Below are 25208 nucleotides of genomic sequence, written 5' to 3'. Positions count from 1 at the left end.
TCACCTCGTTATAGCTGTATCTATTTAAATTTAAGGCTTTACTCCAGCTGTATAATAATATTTATAATTAAAATGTTCAATTGTATTGGTACATATCACGATTTAATAAAGTATGATTACCTAACCATCCAGGCTTTATAAAAGTGGTATTACATGACTGACAATATCGATATGAATTCAAAGGCATCGTGATACATTGTGATCTTTTTGATCTACAGCGGCTACAGGTGGTAAAGTAAAATTTATTAAAATGCTATTTAATTAAAATAGTATTTAAAAATTATTTTAATTTTATTATTTACTTTTAATATTTGATTATATTAGTATACAGATTTTAATAAGATCATTATATGACACGTACAAAATGGTTCACTATGAGCGCTAGTAATATATTAACTGGATTAATTTTCTGTTGCATCTATCATATAGCTCGTTGGACAACCAAACTATCTTAAATTGTGGCACATTGTACTATAACATTATGAATAACGTGTTAGAATTTTGATGTATTTTACTAGTTTGCCTGAGGCTTGACGTCATATATTAGCAAACGTTAAAACCAATAACGTGGACGGAGTATTAAACGTATTACGTAATCGAATGTCAGATTCTTATTTAAACTACTATGTTCGAGCAATGCAATGAGAATTGGTTTGTGGTCTTATAAAAAAATATAAAAATAATGATATACTTTTCGTATTATTTTTTGCTTTTGATTACTATTCCATTTTATAGTCATTATTATTGCTGCGGTTTGATTTTACGCGTAGAATATTAACAAGATGAAATTATCATTGCATTCGTATTAATATCTGTGTTATCATAACACTGTTATGTATAGTTTGGTATACTCATATATATTATAATATAATCTATAATAAGCGAAAGCAAATTAATAATGTTAAAATTAGGGTCAGGATTTTAAATCCATACATTTTTTTCTAAAAATAACCTAAAAACTACAAACTACCTTTAAAATGCAATATGTATAATTTAATTTTTAATTTTTGATCATATAATTAAATTATTATTATTTATTAAATATTGTATAAATGAGTAGGATTTTTGTTGAAAATATAATAAAATATTGACATGTATAATATTTATGATATTATGTGTTATTTTTAAGACAATATATTATGATTGTTTTGTTTTGTAGGTATCGCATGAAAATGAAAGATAATTAACAATGAGAATGTTTTTAGCTTTTTCATATTCCTATAAATAGGTTAAAAATTAAAATTACTATGAAAAAATGCTCCAAAAACATATAGACCAAAAATATAATTGTTCGTATAGTATACATGAAAGACATTTATTGCTTTGAAAGTTGTACCACATTAGGTACAATAAAATAAGATGCAATTATATGCATTAAAATCTGAGGCTTTGTGGTTTATGATGTATATACGAGTACATACTGTTATACGGTATTCAACGTGTTACTACATCAGTCATCGCTTATGTATAACATTATAATATTATATATAGTCTATATTGGTATGTTTTTATTTTGCAATAAGCAACGATCATGTAATTAGACCGTAAACATCTCGGACTCTGTGTACAATAAATATGTGCATTCGCAGAATATTTTTTTCTATTTCATTTCTACATTTATAAACGCAGATATTCCCTTTTACGATCGTAAGGTACGAACAATCTCCAGATGGTTTGACCAAGATCGTAAATCGAAATCGTTAATGTAAAAAACTACTCGGGGAAACGTAGGTCGTGTGAAGTCGTACACAGCCGTTGTACAGTATATAGTATATATATATATATACTATATATTATATATAGTATATATATATATACTATATATTATATATATTTACTATATAGGACCTACTATATATTAATATCCCTCCAGAGAGCTATAATAATCTTTTTTTTAAAACCTGCAAGGAGAGACGCAAAATCAACAGATGAAACTGGTTCTTCTCTCTCTCACACACACACTATCTATACCTGTTATACACGTACACACACTCACATAAACGCACACACGCAACGCGTATTGCTTAACGAGTTTTATTCACCGCGTGTGTCTTATATTACAAGCACGTCGTAAAGAATGTCTAAGGGTTAAGAATACCGAGAGAGGGTTGTATAATGTGTAACACCTGCTGTACCTAGAGGGGGTTGCTGGAGTTCGGCTTTTAACCCCGCGCACTGCAAGGTGTGCATTGAAAACCGCTTTTAAGAAACTCACCGCCGCGGCCCGCAGCCGTCCCGTGCTGCTGCTGCTGCTGTTGTTAGGGTTTGTCTTTATCTGACCGAAACGCATAATATATTACCTACTAAGAAACGAAAACCGTTTTGATGAAACTCTATAAGCTAGAAACTACCGCTACCGACATGTCGTATCTTTCCGTCCTATCCAATAATATTAATGTTAAAAAAAAATCCTGCAGAAGAACTGCTTGTGATCTTCTCGAGGAGAGGACCGTGTGCGTTAGTCACGGATTTTCTAGTATGAAAAAATATCCATTAATCATCCACGTATGATACGAACAAATTTAATTTTTACCCCTTTAGATATTAAAATGTATGACCACATTTGAAAAATCTCCCGACAATCGGCCACGTGATCCGACTATGTTATAACTTTTAATGTACCCATGTCATATATAATGTTTTATAATATTCAAGTTTATATTGTGCGTTTTGTTTTTTCGTAAAACATGTTTTTCTTGTAATATAAAAATAATTGTTGTCACCTATTTGGCGTTCTGTCGAATAAGAAATAGAAACTTTGTCTTTGCGTTCTATACCTACGATATTTCGTTGAGGAATATTGTCGAAAATGAAGATCGTCACTTACCGATTATTTTTTTTAATTGTATAAAAAATAAAACAATGATTTTCCTATACGACATCGGTTGTGCGGTGGCGGCGAGGTAGGTAGTAAATTATTCTCTCCACACACGTCGTATAATAACCGTATCGTAAAATACGGCGTCGTTGGTAGAACGGACGAATAAATGTGTGTATAGGGTAACTTATAAGAATTTTAAGTGCATCTCAATACTAATATAATAAATAATAATCTACTATAACGGGTTACCGATCGGATGTATTATATATTTTAAGATTGCGTATACTACGCGTGCTGCTCAGTGCGATGACGCCGAAAACTCGTATAGGTATCATAAATACTGTACATAGCACATCGGCCACGGGTTCACTGGTTTCGGATATATACAAACGATAAATAAAAAAATAAAATATTAAACGTTGTAGTCGTCGTTGATGCCGCCGCCGCGGAGAGAGTAGTACTTTCACTTGAAAACGTCGTGGCCGAGAGAGTACTCTCGCGTGTGTCGTAATAATATCAACGTAAGACCGTAGGAACGTTTGTATATTCTTCCTTTTCAGTCGACTCGCTCGTCGTTGTGTTTTGCTCTGAAACATTATAATATAATATTATTGTGCTTTATATATAGTCGACTGCGGTCGCGGTATAATAATAATAATAATATAGTCTTGGTATAGTCGTCGTCGTCGTTCGTACGATGATGGTGGGGGTGGCGGAGGTGTATCGAGCGGGCGGGCGGGCGCAAAGTGTTGGCCCTGAACTTATCCCCACCCGGCGGTCGTGACTACGGCGGCGGCGGTACTCGCGTGTTGTGTGTTGATATCGGAGGCCAATGCCGCCGCCGCCCGGCCGCCGCACTCTCTCTCACCTGCAGCCGCCAGTTCAAGTTCATCGTTCCCGCAGTGTCATCCCGTCGTGCGTTCAAGTCTCCTCTCGTCGTAGTCTCTGCCGCCGCGTGTGTCATTTTTCGTTTCCGACACTTTTTGTCAATTTTATACTTTCCGAATCTTTATTATTGATATTCGTTTTTGAAACGTGCGTGTGTTCAACTATTTTTGTTACGTTTGTGATCGTATGCATTAATAGTGATAAAAAGTTTTGTGTTTCGGTTCGGTGTTGATTTTATTTCTGTTTTGTTATATGTCGTCTAGATCGCAGACGGCTCGCTGTATGAGGTACTAGACTATCATTTATATAATTACGGTTAACGAAATGGGTATCGTGTCGATATGTTATACCAAGTCGTATACGACCAAAGACAAAATTCTGATTACGACAAAACTGAGGTACGTCCCAATGGCTAGGAAAAACACAGGTTACATTTTTGGTTTTCTATAATTAACAATCTTTCGGAATTTTTCAAATTGATTGTTCAGAATAAACCTTTAACTAGTCAATATCCTGCCGCGTTTATGTTGTGATCATAACGTGTGTTTTTTCAAGCCAAGTTGTGCCCTCTAATAATAATATATTTATTTTTATAATGTATATAATTTATTAAACTTTTTCCTCATTATTTTGCTTGTCGATGATATAAATACCTGCTGTACCTGTAGTTATTCTGTTGAATAAACAAAAACCTGGTATGTGATAAAAACATGAACACCTATGATACTGAAAACATTAATATATTGCAGCACTCAACTTAAATCATGCTGCGTTTTCAGTGAAAAGTCTTGATATAGCATATCGAAACGATCACCCGAAAACACCTGAATTAAAAACAACATGTTTCAAAGCCGTTTATTTATTCGTTCCCCGAAATATCAGAAATCAGGCACGGTGCATCATCTCTGCGTTTTAAACTTTTGATGCTAACGGTGGTAGGAAAGAATAAAATAAGGCGTTCCGTCGCATAAACCGAACACTAATTAAAAGTGGGTAAATGCATACATTAATATTTTGTAGTATTTGTTCATATTATGTATATAGGTACATTATATATATATAGTGGGTAGGTACGTTATAGATTTCTATATTAAGATGACATTGTAGACGACGTCGCTCGTATCGCACCTGTATATATAACGTGCGTGGAATGTGGTTTTTTTTAATGGACTTTTTTGAACAGTCGTCGCGATGTGACATACAGACGGGCTCAACATTAACGACCCTACGCCTAAAGTATAATAATAATATACATACTTACTCGCGTGTTACAGATAAACAAATAATCGCTTAGCGGCTAGCGCGCTTAATGGGGTATGTGAAATAAAAATATAGATTATATTACTATCGACTGCGTTTTCGGTAATACGAAGTTCGTTTCGTAAAATATATTACATATTTAACGTGTGCATTTTAAGTATCTATAGTGAATTGTTTTGCGCCCGCGTTCGTATATTGGTCCTTGTTTCTGATTTTAGAAACTAATACAATTTCGACCTCACAACTGTCGATCGGCCGTATTCGTAAGTACTCTCCTATACTTTGGAATCTCAGAATATTGCGTGTGCTTAAGGTCAGCCGTAATAATCTGTATGGACAATCATCCCGACATCTGCATAACATAATAATGTTATTATGTTATATCGCGGCGTACGGAAAAAAATAAAAACCGTATTTGATGGGCCAGCGTCTGAACACAAAAGATTCTATTGTGCGCGCGCAATGACGTCACTTTATTATTAAATCGCTGCTGGTCCCTCGCGTACATATTATTATAATAATGTATAATATAATGATATAGAATAATATAAGAAACACATTCACGTGACGATACTGTTGCTGCGTCGTTGCGACGTCCTAAAATAAAAAATAATAAAAAAAATATCAACCAAATTAATTTCTTTACTCACTCACCGTCCGCAGGGTTAGATGGGGTGCTAGACACTGGTGGCATTGGCTCTCCAGATGGGTTTTAGGTTTTATTTCCGGTATATAACTCCCCTTATCAAAAGGTTTGGAAGTCATAATTATAGTAATATTATTATTTCATGACCAGTCTCAAGTTGGGTGAGTTGGTATCAAACGGAAAAAAACGGTGGCGAAACACGTTGGCGGGTCTTATCACACACACACCTAAACAAATAAACACATTAGTATATAGAGGATGTTTCCGAACCCATTTTACAGAAGTACAGCTACTACTACCTTGGTTATTTGGTCGTGCGCTCGCGGTCGACCACGCATCCCCGATCGACAACCATAAGTCAGCTGCGCCTCCACTATTATTTACATGTAAACCAGCCGAACAAGCGACATGCTGCGACTCGCATCACAGAACGACGGGGCTATGACTTCGTCGTCCGAAGTCACCTCGTCGTCATCGTCCTCGTCGGCAGCCGCCTCTACCGGGTTCTCGGCTACCAGCATGTTCATCAATGCATTCTTCAGCTCCAACATCAACAGCCCTATGACCCGGGAGAGCTTTGAGTTCCTGCAGGACCTTGACGACAGCTTCGGCGAACAGCCCACCTACACCACCCACCAGCAGCGGTATCACCAGGACACCATTATGAACCGGTTCATGACACAGCACAACAACAATTCGTCCACCGTCCCCGTGATAACAACAGGTATATGATGGCGGTCACCTGAGTTTATGTACATATGGAATGATTGTCCCGTCGTCAAGTGGTCGAGGTTTATTTTTATATTTTTTACAAATATCGTGTGCTCTTGCTGTACGATAACTAGCAGGGTTTTTCGTTCAATACTATCTGGTGGGGATTATATGTACTGTAATTATATTATGTTCGTTTCTAATGTTATTGTCGTCGTTCATAATGTCGATATGTCGACAGTTGCTCCAGTATTACCGGTTTGGTTTGGTTCGATTAATAGAAATGTTCGTTTCGATTCGTGTATAATATCTTAACTTCAAGTATGGTTGAATGGTTTGGAAAATTTGACGAAAAAAAATCTGTAGGTATATATTGCATATGCGATATGAATGCGTGTGCGATACTAAACGGATTGCGCGCTTTGCAGTCTATCTCAAGTTTCCTCTCAGGTCTGTCATCTGTATACTCCAGGAATATAACCTCACCGCCGACGATAGTTTTTTCTTCAGACGTGTCTTGAAAAAATAACTCGTCCTATTGTAAATGTATGTACAATTAATCTTCCATTGAATTTAGCATATAATCACCGCCCCTGCGAGACGTCTCCAAATTACGAAAAGAGACTGCTATATTCTGTGAAAAAAAAAACAGAAAAAAAGTTGAATCTTATTCGCGACATATTACAGAGTACAGACATAAAATACTGTAGTGGTGAACTAGTCGGAATATCTCGAAGAGGATCGTACAACAAACTCGTTGTGATCGTACATAAGCTAGTACGCCTACGTTTTGGCCCACAGACACAATAAACGCATATACGAATAAATCCGCTTGAATTCTTCGCGTGTTTTATTTTTTTATTTCATATATATATAATATTAAAACACAATGAAAATTGCGTATTTGCTCGTGACCCGAAATGTCCCGTTTCTTCCAGTACCAAACAACTAATTTTTTTTCGTGTATCCGTACAATTATTGTGAAACGACTTTAGTACTACTATATACTTGGTGACAAATGACTTATGTAATGAATGCACAACGCAGATCATGTGAGCAGATTATATACATCACTGATATAATATTTTGACGGTTATTTATCGAGGTATTTCAGTATTTTGTGTTCCTTTTAGATTTATCAAATAAAATTTTTAAAAAAGGTATCACCTGTTTCATTAAAATTCTAACTCAGATGTCCATAAAAAATGATTGCGACTTTTTTAATTACACTAATAACAACATATATTATAAGTGATTTCGTATTAATATTTCAAGTTTGTTTTAATAAGCGGAAAATGGTTTATCAAGTCCATAAATATCTCAAAAACTATCCGTGGTTATTAGTTTTAGAGTTTCACCACATAAAATTGCTTTTAGAAAACTGGTTTTTCGCGAAAATTCCCGTTTTTCCTTAATTTTTATTTTATGTTTTTTATGCTTTTAAAAACTTCAAAGAGATTTTACTTTTGACTCCTTAAAGCATAAACTTGTTTCAATACCTATCCTACCAAAGAATATATTGAAGTAGAAAATCGAATCTGTTTTACTATCCCTAAAGGTGATGATAGACACCAAAAAAAAGTTGATAAACGATATTTAAAATTGATCATTGTAAAATCAATACTTATCATCACTGTATAAAACTGATAAATTCATATCTAATATGATATTTTGGAATTTTGCTAATTTTGTGTATATATTCGGTAGACTTACTATATTACTTTTTATTGATATAGGTGTCGATTAAATTTTAGGGCGTAATATTCCCATGTGAGTTGTAGTTATTGTGGGCTTTATCTGAACAATCGCTGTTACGTTATATAGTGAGTAATGACCATTAGCACCAGATTATTTTTAACGTATGTTATGGAATAATAAATTCGTTTACATTTTTACGTCCTGAAGATATTATACCTATACTTAGGCTATAGTAATTAAAATGTTTAAAAAAAATTGTTTACTAATATTAATTACGATTCGTGTCAATGACTGGTATAATTTATTATTTACTATTATATTATGGTTATTAATTTTATATCTATTTTTAATGCACCTGACAAAATATTTTTCGTTAATCTATTGGTTTTTTTCTTGTAAAAGAATACCAAATAAACCGGTTCCGATTATTTCAGTTAAATCGCACTTGTGAGTTATGACTCAATGGTCACAAGTGCATTGGGAGTGTGCCATTACGCGATAAAATTTCTTATCACGTTCGTGCAACTTCCTTCCGCTCCGGCAATTTGTTAAATCCTACAATATGTTTACCGTTAAGTCACGATAGGTTTTCTGATCAAATATTAATATTATGCTTATCCGGTTGAGTCCTTTGAAATATTACGTTATTTAACAATGCATTATTTTGACGATTGTTTTTCTCTCAAAAATTACCTTCTAGTCTTAGTAATGGATTAAAAATAGTTTTAGTATGAAGCTCATTAATATTTATATTATTTGAATGCTGTTTTGAGTCATCCTAAATACCTATACAACAGTGATATTAATCTAAAATATGAATTTGTTTCAGTTCACCATGAAGTAAACATTACATTTTTGTTGTATGTCTTTATCTTTAAGAATTTTAAGGTTTTTAACTGATTTAGTGATTTTAGCGCTATTCCATTATTTTATTAACATCATAACAATATAATAAACTATTAACATTTAACACAGTCTTTATTTTTATAGTATACATACCTATTATAAACAGATAATTAAATATTTATAACTACAATGATTGTTTTTTATTATTGATCGTAATTAAATAATGTCCATTATTCATAATTTTTTTTCGTATAAATTGAGCTTTGTCTAAGATCTTTAAAATGTATGTGATGGTCTCCACGTCTGTTCCTATAGTACTGCCATAGAGGCATTGGGGATGTTGTGGCTGCAGCTGAGTTTGTTTATGTATTTCGTAGGCACTGGAGAAATTCTGTAATCTGTAACAAAGATTATTATTTTATAGTTTTTAATTAGTCCAAGTATTTTAGATAATCTATTTATTTGGATGTTCGTGACTATTTTTATCTGCATAAACCTGCTGACTGCCACCAGAACGGACAGGCTAGATACAGATACATATATCATATTCATATTCCATTGCAACATGTATTGTATTCCTGTATTCCTATGGTTTTTACTGTTTTTAGGTAGGTCTCCCAAGTCTTAAATTATAATTTAATAAGTTAAATATATTTTTTGAGTAAACATGATATTTATATTATATTATTTTGAATTTTTATCACAATGAATACACTTCTTTTTTCAGTATTTTTATTGCATATTTAAACGCTTTTATAAATAATTGTTATTATCTTGGGACCTATATTTTTTTAAATATAGCCCTGTTTATTACTTTTAGAAAAATATAAAAATATAAAATTGTGTAATAAAAATTAAATTATCCATGTACTTAATGAACTACCTATACTTATTAGTAATTAATTAAGAATTTAATTTGTATGAGCTTATACTATTATAGCGTTCAATAGCCTCGAGTCTGCATACACATTTTATGTTGATATGCTGTTTAATACGATTTAATACGAGAGTTAAATTCGAATATTAATTTTGTTCAACCTTGTACTCGCAAAAAAATATGAATAAATACTATTTAAAGTACTTACAAATTCATATTGTTAACACCACACATTAGAATCAATAAATTAATGTCAGTCATGCGTATTTAGGGGATAAAATACAGCAGTTTATCAAACTGAAAAAAATCGATGGTGAATAGGTACGACCCATGCGAATACAGCCAATTGCTATCATCTTAGTCATCGATATAAAAGTTAAAATTGCTTTTTAAGAACTTACTGATCTGAAGACTGAATTAAATTAATTAACTGATAATTTATATTATGCTTAGTAATTCTATAACATTTTTTTTTTATTATCCACTTAATATTGTATTATACGGCACTTGTTGAAATCCAAAACCGAAATAATTGTATAATTTATTTTTTATAATTTAGTGCGTGTATTGTCGAGTTTATAAAAGTGGTAAAGTTTATAATTGCTTAAAGTGCATTGTAGGTAGTAGATACATCAATGCAATCGGATACGTTTACGACTTTACGTAAACATTGTAGTTCTTATCCACTTAATTATTTTTCTGTTCATAATTTCCCTACATTGCGAAATGTACTTTATACACATAATTTGGAAGTTTTTTTTTACATTACGGAAAATTCTCACCATGGTGAGCAATCTGACATCACCACCAGCAGCAGCAGCAGCAAAAATAACAACAATAATAATAATCACTGTTCACTTGACCGTGGCAGTAGGAATGAACCTTAGTCGTCATTCTGTTCCACCGAATGCACGTGCCTTTAGTGTTTATACGCGTGCACACGTTATTATTATCAACGTCGCGGTCATCCGACTGAGCAAATATACTTAATACAGATGGCAATAATTATAACGATTAACATATTATTATTTTTCATTCTCTCCACGGTGTACGTATAGATATTTCCCACAAAGTGCAGAGTCTTTTAGTGCATAACAGAGTGTGTACTTAAGCTGAATTACGGCGTCTACTACCTCCGTTTGGCTGTATGCCCTTCACAATACTACAGTCAATTACTTTAATTTTTACGATTAAAAACCTCAACTGCCACAGTTAGTGCTCTTTGAAGCAGCGTGACCATTGAAAAATGTTTTGAAAATCGTCACCTCATTTCCACAATATCTCACTGTTGAATCCCAGACGTAAGTCCGATTAGAAAAAAAGTCTGTACACATTTTTCTATTTTCGGACAATAAGTCCAATAATGGAATTAATTTAATTTACAAGATAAAAATATTATTTTATGTTCTGATTGGTGAATAATAATATTTATTACCTATAGCTTATTCAATTATAATCTTAATTTGTATCAGAAAATTAAATACCTTTACGTATTTTAAAATAGTAATTCTGTGAATAAAATAATTTGTAATTTTAGACTTTTAGACTTCTACTACTCCTAGTTCAACCCATATATTATTAATTATTATAGTTAAATTAATGTCTTCTAGTAAATGTGTTGATATATTTGTTCCAAGTTCCAACATTTACTGTCGAGATTATTATATTGAGAGAAAAAACTTATCATGACGGAAAACTATGCAATAACAACAATGATATAAGAAAAAAACCAATCTTATTTTTCATTTTTGTCTTTCGTTCTGGTTGTTATCTAGACCGCAGATCTTCGCGGTTTTCTGATTCTACGGCCTTCGCGGGCTGTGATTCTGTTTTTTACTCACATCATATACGTCGTCATCTGTTCCGCTTGCCGAACGCACAGATTGCCCAGCGAACGAATAATGTAATATGCGCACAACCGTTTCCGTCGTCAACGTCATGTATACGTAAAATGTAAAACATTAGCACGTAACTGCGAGTCGAATTTCCGTCAAAAGCTTTCGATTTTTTTCCCTCTGTCGACGTTGTTTTATGTCGGTTATGACGACAACAACGTCAGATTTCTACTTTCTGTCGCTTCGCTCAACACCATAAACGCTATCGACCACGTAAAAATGTTTTATTTTTATTTTAACAAGCGCATTACTACTTACAGCTTTTCATTCTTTGCTCACACACAATACACAATCGTCGTCGTCGTTGTCGTTAACCGGTTTCAGTTCTTCGAATTCTTCTTCGCCACTGCAGTGCCGCACGCCATCACTAAGCACATATTATTATTATTATTACTATTATTATTATTACCTCTACAACTGCTGCATCGCGCGCGGGACTCAATATTACAGTATACACAATATGATACAAAATAATAGCGTTTCGTTCCCGTGGCGTTTGAGATCGATTTTTTTTTACAATAGGCCGCCGACGACGTCGTATTATTTTATCATTATTATTGTGTGTGAGTTTATATTGTGTGTCTTGAATATTATTATAATATGTACGTTCAGAGATAGATAGAGATATTTACACTCGATAAACCGGTCCAAAAACATTGTCTTCTCCTTGCAGTCGTAATTGAGCCGAGTCGCAGAAATTTAAACGGTGTTTTCGCTCATCCAAAACCCTAATATCGACCGTCTTTCGACGTTTGAGTGCTCTGTGACGACGACGCCGCCGCTGCCACTGAGGTCATGCTTATGTACGTCGATGGTTCCGGTAATTAGCGCGAAATATATTCCATTCGCTGCCGGTGCACTGGTGTGTGGAGAGCTGCGTTGAGCGTTCGATGAATATTCATTTGGTTTTAACGTCGAATAATTAACATCTGTCCCAGTACCTACAAAACGTCCGGTGCGCGAAAACCGTGAACGAGATAAACGAGTAGGTATACGCGAATTTTATATCAATTTTATGTTCGCTCCTTAGCTCCACCGACATCACCGGCAGCGTTGGTCGTTTCTCGAGTTGTTATATATACAGTCCACACACTCGTAAATGCGACTTTTCCGATAGATTTATCATCGGAATGTGCTTGTTTCTATTTATTTTTTATGTAAATGCGTGTGTGCGTGTCGTGCGCGAGGTCTCTCGAGAATTTCTGTTGGGTTAGGTCGTGGGGGGAAGAAAAAAATGTGCATCTCGCCAGACGTTTAAAAACAACGCACACACAAAAGCAATTAATCTCTTGGGATTTATATTTTTTTTCCTTCTAACCATAAAACAATAAGGCAGAAATGCTGTGGTTGTGTGTGCGCGCGCGCGCGCGATATCTATTCGTTTCTATTTCTATATAATATAATACTATGTTATAACTTAAACTTATTAGTTATTACTATTGCGAGAGAGCGTCCGTCGTGTCGGCGACTGTTGCGAAACGCGGACGGCCTTGAACATCGTCGTCGTCGAATGATTTTTCTTTAGAATAATGATAATAATAAAAAAAAACTTGTCTATTATATATTATTATTATTATTATTATTACTCATCCGGTCGCGTTTGACGACGCCTTGTATAGGCGTTAAAGTGTCCGTTTTCAGATTTCGGTCGAACAAGAAAAATAGCAATAATATATTGTAAGCTCCAAAGGTAAATATAAATGTACTTCGTAGTACCAAAATATTAAGTATCTTGATAGAATCAAACAATTTCTCGTTAATGTAACTCGAAGTAGTAGGTATTTTAATATTTTAACTTGACGTTTAATAATAAAAAAAATAACTTTTATTATTAGTTACAATCATGGTAAAACGAAAACAAAGTGTGCGATTTTTTAATTTCGGTTTACAGCTAAATACGAAACGGTCGCACTTTATACAGGTGATAGTTAGTATATTCAAGACCCCCCGTATGCAAGCAACCCCCAGACCTTTTCGTCGACGGCAGTTCTCTGCTGCGGGTAACTTGGGCCCTCGTCGCTGTGCAGGTAGCAGTCATCATTCTGATAAAGTGATAAATAATATTATTACGATGGACACCGTTTGAATACACAATGCGCAGTGACAAAATAATTACGACACGATACTATCCGATTCGAAGGGCATTAACCCCGCATGACTCAATGCTGCACACACGGTGTTATTATTATGTTATTATATTATTGTATACAATATATATATATATATATATATTATTAAAATATAATGTAGGTATTCGAAAAGATTTTTGGAGGGAAAAGATTTGTATATATAATAATAATGTATAGATATATTTCGTTCTCGATCACAAGGTCACTGGGTTCGTCCACTCCACGACGGTGTCAGTTGTTCCCAAACAGGTTTTCGGGTTCTGTTTACTTCCTCATCTCCCACACCCCGGCCTCACTCCAACACTCTCCCGAGACGAAAGTAAAACATAATAATATTATATAGGTACAAATTATACTTTACTATGATTATGCGTTATACTGATATAATATGTAATAATGGTTACGTTTTTGTTTAAACCGTTATTTTTTCTCCTTCCATGTGCAGTCAAAGAAGAGTTGTCACCGCCGAACAGCCTGTCGGGAGTCAGCAGCCATTCGGATGGGTTGAAGAAGAAGAAACTCAACCACCCACCCACGACCGGCGTCGTCAACACCGCGGCATCGGGCCCCGGGGGTGGCGTTGGTGGCAACGTGCTGAACAACCGACCTCCCGAAGAGCTTTGCCTGGTATGTGGCGATCGGTCGTCCGGTTACCATTACAACGCGCTCACATGCGAAGGGTGCAAAGGGTTCTTCCGGAGGAGTATCACCAAGAACGCCGTGTACCAGTGCAAGTACGGCAACAACTGCGAAATCGACATGTACATGAGGCGGAAGTGCCAGGAATGCCGGTTGAAAAAATGCCTAACCGTGGGCATGAGGCCTGAATGTAAGTGTTACACAATTCGTATGTTTATAATAAAATAGAAAATTGATTACTAACGAAAAAATAGAATACGTTGGGTTTTCCCGAACTGCAAGTGTATGACTTAATACACTCTAAGTGTATAATATAAGTACCTACACTAATATTAGACGTATGTAGATTACAATTTAAAAATAAGTTTAGCCCCCCGGATTCCACAGGAAATGCGCAAATTGAGTCCGCAATTTTACGGGCTAAAGACCACCATATCATTTGGCAGGTTTAGGCACTAGATTTAAATTTGTACCCATATTATCAGAATCAGAATTTATATGATATTGTAATACCTAATAAGAATAATGTGACTGAAGGCTCTTGTAGCCTGTATATTTTAATTCTAAAATTTGATCAGGCAGCATAATCTTGTTTACGTTTACCGAAGTGGCTCATATTTTGGAGAACTTTTTAAAAAAGCAAAATAGTACGGCCTACGCCGTCCACGCCTTAGTCGCATATAAATAGTTGTTATATATAATACATCATACACGTATATATTATTATACCTTAATGTAATAATTGTGCAAATTGTTTTAGATAATGTGTGAGCTTAACGTATGGCCAAAAACAGTCAAAGTTAATTATTGTTTGCATGTAATTTTCCACGTGTTTTTTGAATTTACAATACAAAACAATTGTTGGTTATGATGATGGCCATTTGGTTTTCATAAAAGATGTAACTGATATGATATGTTAAATATTTAATAAATCTAATTGTTTTGCTTGATTACTATGCGTGTGACATGTGTGGATTGTGTATGTATTTTATACTAACTATATTTGAATTATACAGTATTAGTGTAAAATATTGACCTATGTTATCAAACTTTGACTTAAGATCTTACGTTGGCTCCTATCATGTTCTAATTTTAATGTAAAATGTTAGAATTTTAAAATAGTTTGCTTTCATAATCATATTGAAAAATCGTAAAAAACCAAACGTCAGAACAAAATATAATAAGACTAAGTTTGTTCTGCTGAATTATTTTCAGCACAAAAGTTATTCAGTAAAAAAAATTATACACCGCAATCCGAAAGCCGGCATATTGACAATCTATTTATAATCATATTGTTTTACTAGAATCAATAATAAACAACGAATATTTGAATTCAAAATTAATAATAACACATTAATACTATAAAAATACAATTGTCCTTCTTGATGGCCATTGTGTTTCTTGAAATTGTTTTTTTATTATATTTTATGTTTTGAAAATGTGTTAAGAATGGTTGGACGGAGGTGTGACAAACTAAACAGCCGAGAATAAATACTTAAAATAAATTTTGAATTCAATAATTTTACAAATGTAATTTAATAAAATATATTGTTATTATTAATTGCTACGTAAATAATAGGTATATAATCAAGTATACATTATCTCGTTAAATATGGTACCTATATGTACCTATATAGGTATTAGTTATAGTGCAACTTCACAGTCGACTAACCATAACATAACATAACTCATAATAACACGAAGTCATGGACATTTAACCATAAAACATGTTATAACTTTCATGCAAACTCGTATATACAGTATACTAGTATACATATTAATTAGTATTGTATAGCCGCAATTAGTTATTAAAAGAAATAATGAATGGATCATTTTATAAGTTTTAATTGTGTGTATAATACAAACATTTTTGAGTGGGGCCAAGAAACGACTAATATTAACATAAAACCACAAATTTATCTATATTATACGATTAATGACTTTCATTTTCAGACCATATTTTTAAGGGCATTGAAAATATTTAAAAAGCTTTGAGAATGGAACACTGGTATTAGATACTTTTTATAATTTTTCAAATTTGAAACATCTCAATCAATATGCTTTAATAAAATACGTTGGACGAATCGTATATACTATGATATGGTATTATACAAAAATTTTCAAGGAAAAAATGTCCGAAACCGAGAATGTCCTTGGAAACATTGTCCGAAATTAAGAATGTCCGAGGTGAAAATGTCCCAAACCAAGAATGTCCACGGTAAACTTTTCCAAAATCGAAAAATCGATTGATCGTTATATAATAAAATGGGAACACCCTGTATCACATTAGTTATCCATGTCAAAAAAACACCCTGTATGGCTGTATATTTTCTATACTATATGACTGTGGATACCTGAAGATATTTATAACTTCTTACCTAATTTGTGATGGACATCATTTAACGGTTATTAGTTATTACGATCAAATTATCGAGACAATTTTGTTACAACGTATATACACGTAGGTAACATAATTAATACATTTTAATTTTTTTTTGAAATATTATTATAGTCAATGTTGTAAATACGCATTTAGTTCTACTATTATGTAGGTACTAGGTATACTGTGTATAATATAATATTTTATTTGTTGGTACATATCCTATTTTTGATTAAAATTAAAAAAGTATGTTAGGAGTACAACAATAATGAAAAAAGTATTGACAGCTTTTTAAAATATTTATCATTGACGTTCATAAATTTTAATTAGGTAATATGTGTTTGTGTAAATTATATGATTTTTTTTTTTGACAATTTTACCATAGACATTTTTGTTTTTGGACATTTTTTCCTCGGAAATTTTTACCTAGATTCATATTATATAGACCCACCTAACAAAATAATTGTTTTTCGATTTCATTGAGAAGGCCAGCAGTTTATAGATCGGTAAATTATCTTACACAAACCAACTGTCTACAAAAAAGTGCCCGATTTGAAGTTTTCTTTTTTCCTGTGGTATTTATAAATATAATAAATTATATTAATAAAAAATTATATTAATAATAATAAAGAGTACGGTGTTAACGATTCGATTTATGCATATCGTCGATTTGTTCGATTATTTTCCGTCGACTAATGATTGTGTCATTATGTACGTGTTTGGCTGGTAGGGGGTGTCAAAAGTGTATGATGGATTGGTGAGTTCAGTTCTAACCTCCATAAACATAGAAATTACCTGTCATCGTTGTTACCGCCACTAATACTCGTATAATTTACCATCTATGAATGTCGAATAATATTATAGCTACGACTATTGCTCAAAATATAATGACGTGAGTCCATGCCAAGTATCTGAAATAACGAGAATTTTAATAGTCACGCGGTAAACGATGACAGAAAATCGAACTTGACAAAATCCCCGCGCTCTCTATAATATAATAGGTAGTCGTGGAAGCAACCTTGACCGGTTGTGGTAGTTATGGTACTATTGTGAGCTTTTTTTATTATGGTAGGTACGTTGACCTTTTTACGCCGTTATTATAGTATATTATTACACTGATATCGATCGACTCGCCAGCATTTTTACTCGCGATTTCACACCGCATACTAAATTACGGTGGGTCTTGAATTATTATTTCTTGAATAATAAATGAATTTCAAAAGCAAAACACGTAGAGGTTCACAAAACGCCGTTTGTGTTACCATACTTCCATACCCGGTGCGTGCTCGATGAATTCGTGCATGTTACCCCGTTTCCTTTGACGATAAAAGCTTTTCCTTAGTCCAGTGTAGTTATCTGTTGTTTTCGACGTGGCCGCACACTCGTCGGTCGCCAAGTAATGTACTATCATACTGACCGTAACATTATGAACTTCATGTCTGTCTAGTTACGTTGTTATACAAAAATGTTATTTTGATTTCTAAACCATCATTCAGGGTGGATGATTAAAACCAAATCGTCTTTTACAGTTTTTGCTGTATGCCTGTATTTCTTATACAATAATTATATATATAATATATATTATTTATACATATTATGTATATGTGACATGTGTAATATAATACTTATACTTTTTTCAATTAAGGGGGGAATTTATGAACATATTTCTAACGTTTGACAAACATTACTTTTCATAATATTTATTGGCTTTTTCTCAAAATGTTGAGGAGTGTACACTAATTCCATAGAAGTTAAATCATACACATAATAATGTTTATGTTCAGATATTATTTTAATGTGTTACACTGTTATTAATAGTATCTTAAAATTAAATGTTATATAATAAAAATGTTGTTCAACTTTTATTAGGTACTTCTATGAAACAAGTATTTTTTTTATACTCATTTAATTGTAAGTGTTGTTTTTATGTTTTGAAGAGTTAGCACGTTATAATAATCATTAATTAGACATTATGGCTCCGAGTAAAGTCCATTATTTTAATGGGCAATTTGGTATTTATATAAAATATATATTTATCAAATAAATCTTTTAAAGTTGTTACAATATTTTCATTCATAGTCCCAAGGTAATATTAACCTATAGGCTATAACATTCATAAATTGCGCATCGAATAAATGTAATAAGTCATTAATATTCTATTAAAATGTATACTAATAACTAATAAGTAATAAACATACAATTTTAATGTTTCGAATTGTGGTGTGCATTATTATGTTTTTTTAAATCTACGAATATTTGATTAGTTATACCATAAAATTACATCAAATAATTATTATTTTACTTCAGATATTTATGCAAAGTTTTTAAATATGACATTTTTTTTTTTATTTAGGTGTTGTACCTGAAGTTCAATGTGCAGTAAAAAGAAAGGAGAAAAAAGCTCAACGAGAAAAAGATAAACCAAATTCTACTACAGATATCTCTCCTGAAGTAATAAAAATAGAACCTACAGAGATGAAGGTAATTACAATCATAATTTCTTCTACAAACTCATTTCATATCTGTATTTAAAATGTTGGTTTTTTTCTTAGATTGAATGCGGTGAACAAATGATAATGGGCACACCTATGCCGACTGTACCTTATGTGAAACCGTTAAGTTCTGAACAAAAAGAGCTGATTCACCGACTTGTCTATTTCCAAGATCAATATGAAGCTCCTAGTGAAAAAGACATGAAACGTTTAACAATAACTAATGTATATACTTGATTAATAAAAAATATATCCACAATCCATATCAATAATATTAATTAATTTTTATAGCAAAAAGTGGATGAATATGATGCAGAAAAACAAAGTGATACCACATACCGAATCATTACAGAGATGACAATACTCACAGTTCAACTTATTGTTGAGTTTGCCAAACGATTACCCGGTTTCGATAAACTTGTAAGAGAAGATCAAATCACTTTACTCAAGGTAATTATTTTACATAATAAATACATTTTTTTCTGTATGATTGTCTTAAAGTCATTTTTTTTTTTTTTTAAATAGGCTTGCTCAAGTGAAGCTATGATGTTCAGGGTAGCTAGGAAATATGACATCACCACTGACTCAATAGTATTTGCTAACAACCAGCCATTTTCAGCGGATTCATATAACAAAGCTGGGTTGGGAGATGCCATTGAAAACCAACTGTCATTCAGTCGGTTTATGTATAATTTGAAGGTGGATAATGCAGAATATGCATTATTGACCGCCATTGTCATATTTTCGAGTAATTATTTATTACTAATTTATGAATTATAACCATGCTATAGTGATATTTTCAGTATAATAAAGTAATTTTTTTTTTCAAATTATTAGGTAGACCAAATTTACTAGATGGTTGGAAAGTGGAGAAAATCCAAGAGATCTACCTAGAGTCCTTAAAAGCTTATGTAGATAATCGAGACCGTGACACTGCAACTGTACGATATGCACGACTTCTCTCAGTACTTACAGAGTTGCGCACATTGGGCAATGAAAACTCTGAGCTATGTATGACACTGAAACTGAAAAACCGAGTAGTACCCCCATTCTTGGCCGAAATATGGGATGTCATGCCATAGTAAATTGCTTCAACTAGTTACCTTGTACCTGGTCACACCATTAGTGTTACTTGGTATTATTTTGAAGACTGTCAATATTTTTTGTTCGTTCAGACCCCTGACAACCACTTGGCAATTATTTGTAGCTCTGAACATCAATTTGCTATTGTTCTTGGATGACTATTTAAGTTACAGTTTACTAATCTTAATGAAATAGACATATTGAAAATTAACTACTATCTAGCATGTCAGGTCATAATAGTTTATGTCTTGTCTTAAATGTGCTTAAAAATAGCTAAATATTTATAGTTTGAAATTGTAGGTAAATTAGGAGTTGTTTTTAAACACAAGGTGTATAGGAAAATGTTAGCACTCTTAGATTTTGTATTAGTATGTTTGAATTCACTCCTAAATTAAGACATAGTACTGTTAATCAGAAATTGTTTTTAACTATGAGGGTGCTATATTGTTTCTCTGTTATCCTAGTGTGGTTTTTGAGACTGTATGTTTTGTACCTGCGTGTTGGATTTTTCTTTTTAAAATTATATGTACATAAATATATATATACTAATATATATTTATAAATGTTTATCAATAAGACAATTAATTTTATTATAACAAATTTATATAAATATATATATTTTTTTTTTATATGAAATGTAAGAAACATCATTTCTATTCGCGAAACTGTGATATTAGTTTATAATAAATTGTATATTATGATAAAAAATATACTGTGTATACTAACATCTATTAGTTAATAATCATAGGGCGTTTGATGTAAACGTGTACAAACATAGGTTCAGGGCTTTAGGTAAATGTGGCACTCTTTTATGTACATAATTAAAATATTATTTTTTTTTTATTACTTATTATTGTTATGCTTTCAAAACCTAAATGAGCAATTCTGTTAATGGAAAGTATTTTATAGCAAGTGTATTTAATTACAAAATATTAGAAACAGTTTTAATTAGATGAAATTCTATATATTTTAAGTACAAAAACAAAATTACAAATAGAAAATTAAAATAGCTATTATTAATGTGTGTTTGTGTGTGTATTGAGATGAAGACTGTAAACATCAATGTTTAGATATTTATATTATTTTATTATTATTAATATTTTAGACCAATTGTCTTCTAATTGCTTTACTGATTTCTATCTTAATGATCAATAACTTTTAGGCCGGTTATCGTTTTCCTTTTTAATTTATTATTTTTGTTTTCATTTAATATTAATTCAAAACATTTTTGGTTTGGTTCAATAGCTTTGATGATAGCTTTTAAAATTACGATTTCTGTATGATACATACTTATAAATTTTCCTTTAAGCTGGTTATATATTTTATTCTTTTCTGTTGTTTTTGTTATTGTCATTAAAACTAAATTTATGTATCCTACCAGTGCAATAGTTATCAAGTTTATTAAATGTTGTCCATAGTTTTGTTTTCCTGGAAAAGGAATTATTTGGTGGTATATAATTTTATATAAATTAATTAAATACCAATTTTTCTTGGGTCATAAGTGTAATTGTTTGTTTTCAAGTAGATGAATAATTATAATATTTATAAATTAGGGTGTACATGGTGTTATTTTTTAATATTATTACTACCTACTAGATATCAGCTATTTATATTCAAGTGAAAATGTGAGTTTAAGATAAGACTTTGTTTTTTTAAATAATTGGTTTACTCATATTAATGTAAAACATACTTTGAACAACTTAATTTAATTAAGTTTTGTTTTTTCCCATCTTTAAGTTTGTCTGTATCATTTTTTTTTTGTTTGTTTAAAATAACATTCAAGTACACTCTAAGATATTATCTACTTGTTGAAGATACCCACTGTTATATTTCCTTAATATTGTAATTTATTTTAACAATACAAAAAAAAATTATATTATTGACAGAAATAGTTAAATATGTTAAAAAAGCTCTTTACCAACTGATTCAATTTGGAAATTCCTACCTGATATTATAATATTTTTAAGAGATAAATAGTTTATATAATTTGTAGATGAAATGATGTTTTTTACATTCTATTTATCTGAGTTGATATCTTTAGTAAAAACAATTTCACTCGTAACCGCAGAAAAACCGCTACTTGTCAGTTTTAATACAATAAATTATATATTTATAATGTTATGTACATTTTTATGATTATGTTTGTGCAAATGTTAATTCTTAGGAAATTGAGTGTAATTTTAATATTTTTTTTGTAAAAATTTTTTTTTTTTTAAATACCATTGAAAAATGATCTTGTTCTTTTTTATAAATATAAGAATGTGAATTGTCATAAAAATATTATTTTGACCATAGAAAATATAAGAATCCAATGTTAAAAATTATGTGTTACATATAACAGCCTCACGTTTGGTTCTAAATTTTTTTCATTAATCAATGAACTCAAATATTGTATTCCACCAGAAGATGTTTATTCTATACAAGTTTAAAATGTGGCCTTAATATGTAGCTAGTACCGAAAGGTCAAACATTAAACTCTTATGTTTAAGAGATTTGTGGCCACCGTTGTGAATTGCATTTTGCACCGCTGACACTGTTCATGTTTAAAATGTAACTCATATGACTTTACGTGTATTTGTAATTATTGGAGTGTACCATTTAATTTTATCACATCTATATAAAAATAAATATAAAATATCTAAACGAGTTAATTTTAACTTAGACGTTTTATCACGCATAGGATTTCTAAATTCACTGCCCTTCGAAACGATTATGCCGTATTTCAGCGCACTTGTGCAGATAAATCTCACATGTCACTGCCATTTTATTCTTTTTATACTTAAAAAAAAATGTATTTAAAAAAATTAGTTTTTATTACAAAGTTTGATATTGTCTCAAGTAACACGTTAATACTCTCTCAACTGTGTATCATTGTATGTAACCCGTGCAGTTTTTTTAGAGGCTATTATTTTGGATAAAAAAAAAGAAAAGTTCTACAAATATTAACGATATTTAGACATTTTTTGTACTTTTTGTTTTTATATTATATTTTTTACATGTATAGGTATAAATACGACAAGTACATTTTTTAGATGCGCTTTTTTTTTTTACGAAATTTTGATATTAGCTACAATTCGGTTTTATAGAAATAAAATAATGCTATATACTACTACTACTACTACTACTACTACTACTACTACTACTACTACTGCTACTGCTACTATTGATAATAATAATAATAATATTATTAATAACTATGGAAGGCGAAATAAAAAATTTGTACTTTTGTAGATCACAATTATAATATAACTACTTACTTTTGAGTGTATATTCTAGTGTGACACATTGCATAATTTTGTGTAGACAGTTTAGAGTGTTTAGACGATAATCGTATATAATATTATTATTGTAATATATTTATAGTTACAGTCGTTAATATTTACCGAGTATGATGTACGGTTGCAGCAAGCTGTTGTGACTGATAATAAATACCCAAAACATGTAAAAGTCTTAAATATATTAATTGTAACTAACGATAGAACTATTGTTGTTAGATGCACAGTAAATTACAACAATAATGGTTTTTTTTTTTAAATTTTCCATTTTATAATTTTTTTTTTCAAATGGGTGCGCATGAAATCCTCAATGAGACTGACGCGATGAGAATAATAAAATTATGTTAAAGGTGGCTGAAAATATGTTAAAATGTATTATCATATTCGTTGTTGCGATGAATTAAAAACCGATGTCCATCGATTGTTTGCAGGAAAAAAAATGTTTAATATTATATTTTTTTTTTTTTTCATTTACCTATTCAATTACTATGTTCTATGATGAAATACTGTTTTTTCTACATATATCCACGTTGTTGTGTCTAGACGTTTATACTAGATAAATTATTTTGATATGTAATCAAAGACGAGAAAACTTATTGGTACGCGCGTGCAAAAAAAATATATACTCATACAGAACAATTTGGAGTATTATACTATACGGGAGAACAATGTGCTACGAAAACTAATAATTAACATTATCTATATTCTATTTATATATATATGTATTATGTTATAGTATTAGTGTGCTAGTACGGGATGAAGAGCTGTTGTTAAAATGTACGTGGAACGAACTTTAAACACATTTTGTAAAAAAATAAACATATGATAAAAAAATAAAAATAAAGGACTATATGATAAATATTAATCGTTATTGTTTTGATATTATTATTCCATTGCCGATTCGTCGTTACAGTTTTTTAGTGTATGCCGGTGCCAAAATATTTGCAGCCTGCAGGCCAATTTCTAATGATTACTAGCAATCGGCTTATATTTATACAGCTATAATATAATGTGCATTGCAGTTGATCAGTATATATATATACCAATATACCTAGTGGCTGATAAAATTTAAAATATAAACAACTTGGAATGCAATTTTTAGACAGTATTTTTCTTGACATTTTGCCGTGAAAGTATCATTTTTTTGTGATTTATTAATACGATTTATAATAACTATGAATTTAAGTGCATGACCCGGCCGTGATTGTATTTTGCACAAACGACAAATTATTGTGCTATGTAAAAATTGTATCTTTATTATGAAAATATGATTTGTTCTTTGTATAGGTAACTATCACTTAAACAGTGTCATATAGTCATATATTTTTTTGTCGGAGGGACACTTCATTTTTCTCTCTCGTTTTTCTTACGCTGGAATGTCTTTTTATTACCTTTTAATTTATGATCCCCATGTTTAGAATCTTTTACAAACATACAATTACATTATTTTTCTTAACTGCGTAATTCTGTAAGCAACGGTACACATTATTATAAACATGACAATTGATTTTTTCATTCAAGTAATATTAGGTAAGTACCAACTGATAAAATCTCAATATATAACTTTT

General features: G+C 31.5%; 1 protein-coding gene and 1 long non-coding RNA gene across 7 annotated transcripts in view; one reads left to right on the top strand and one right to left on the bottom strand.

Annotated features, from left to right (window-relative positions):
- LOC107170189 (ecdysone receptor-like) overlaps positions 1-24505 on the top strand; it is a 105732-nt gene extending 81227 nt beyond the window's left edge. For 5 of the 6 annotated variants that reach the window (XM_089218983.1, XM_015520249.2, XM_089218984.1 and 2 more), the window contains exons 3-8: positions 14217-14600; positions 19144-19271; positions 19343-19507; positions 19574-19732; positions 19808-20030; positions 20120-24505. In XM_089218983.1, coding sequence (XP_089075109.1) covers positions 14217-14600; positions 19144-19271; positions 19343-19507; positions 19574-19732; positions 19808-20030; positions 20120-20364 — 1304 coding nt within the window. In that variant the 3' untranslated portion in view covers positions 20365-24505. Of the gene's footprint in view, positions 1-3703; positions 3997-5896; positions 6340-14216; positions 14601-19143; positions 19272-19342; positions 19508-19573; positions 19733-19807; positions 20031-20119 lie in introns of those variants that run through there. The other variant, XM_015520252.2, reaches the window with a different exon arrangement.
- LOC149058379 (uncharacterized) lies at positions 8984-12253 on the bottom strand. Its single transcript, XR_016190177.1, has 3 exons — positions 11901-12253; positions 11589-11844; positions 8984-9268 (listed from the first exon to the last, which is right to left on the bottom strand). It is a non-coding gene; the product is annotated as an uncharacterized LOC149058379 (long non-coding RNA).
- Positions 24506-25208: the final 703 nt, after the last annotated feature.

The sequence above is a fragment of the Diuraphis noxia genome, unplaced genomic scaffold (genome assembly GCF_037042655.1).
Source record: "Diuraphis noxia isolate RWA-SAM2 unplaced genomic scaffold, SU_Dnox_SAM2 contig0002, whole genome shotgun sequence".
NCBI lineage: Eukaryota > Metazoa > Arthropoda > Insecta > Hemiptera > Aphididae > Diuraphis > Diuraphis noxia.
This window is presented reverse-complemented; position numbering and strand designations above follow the sequence as displayed.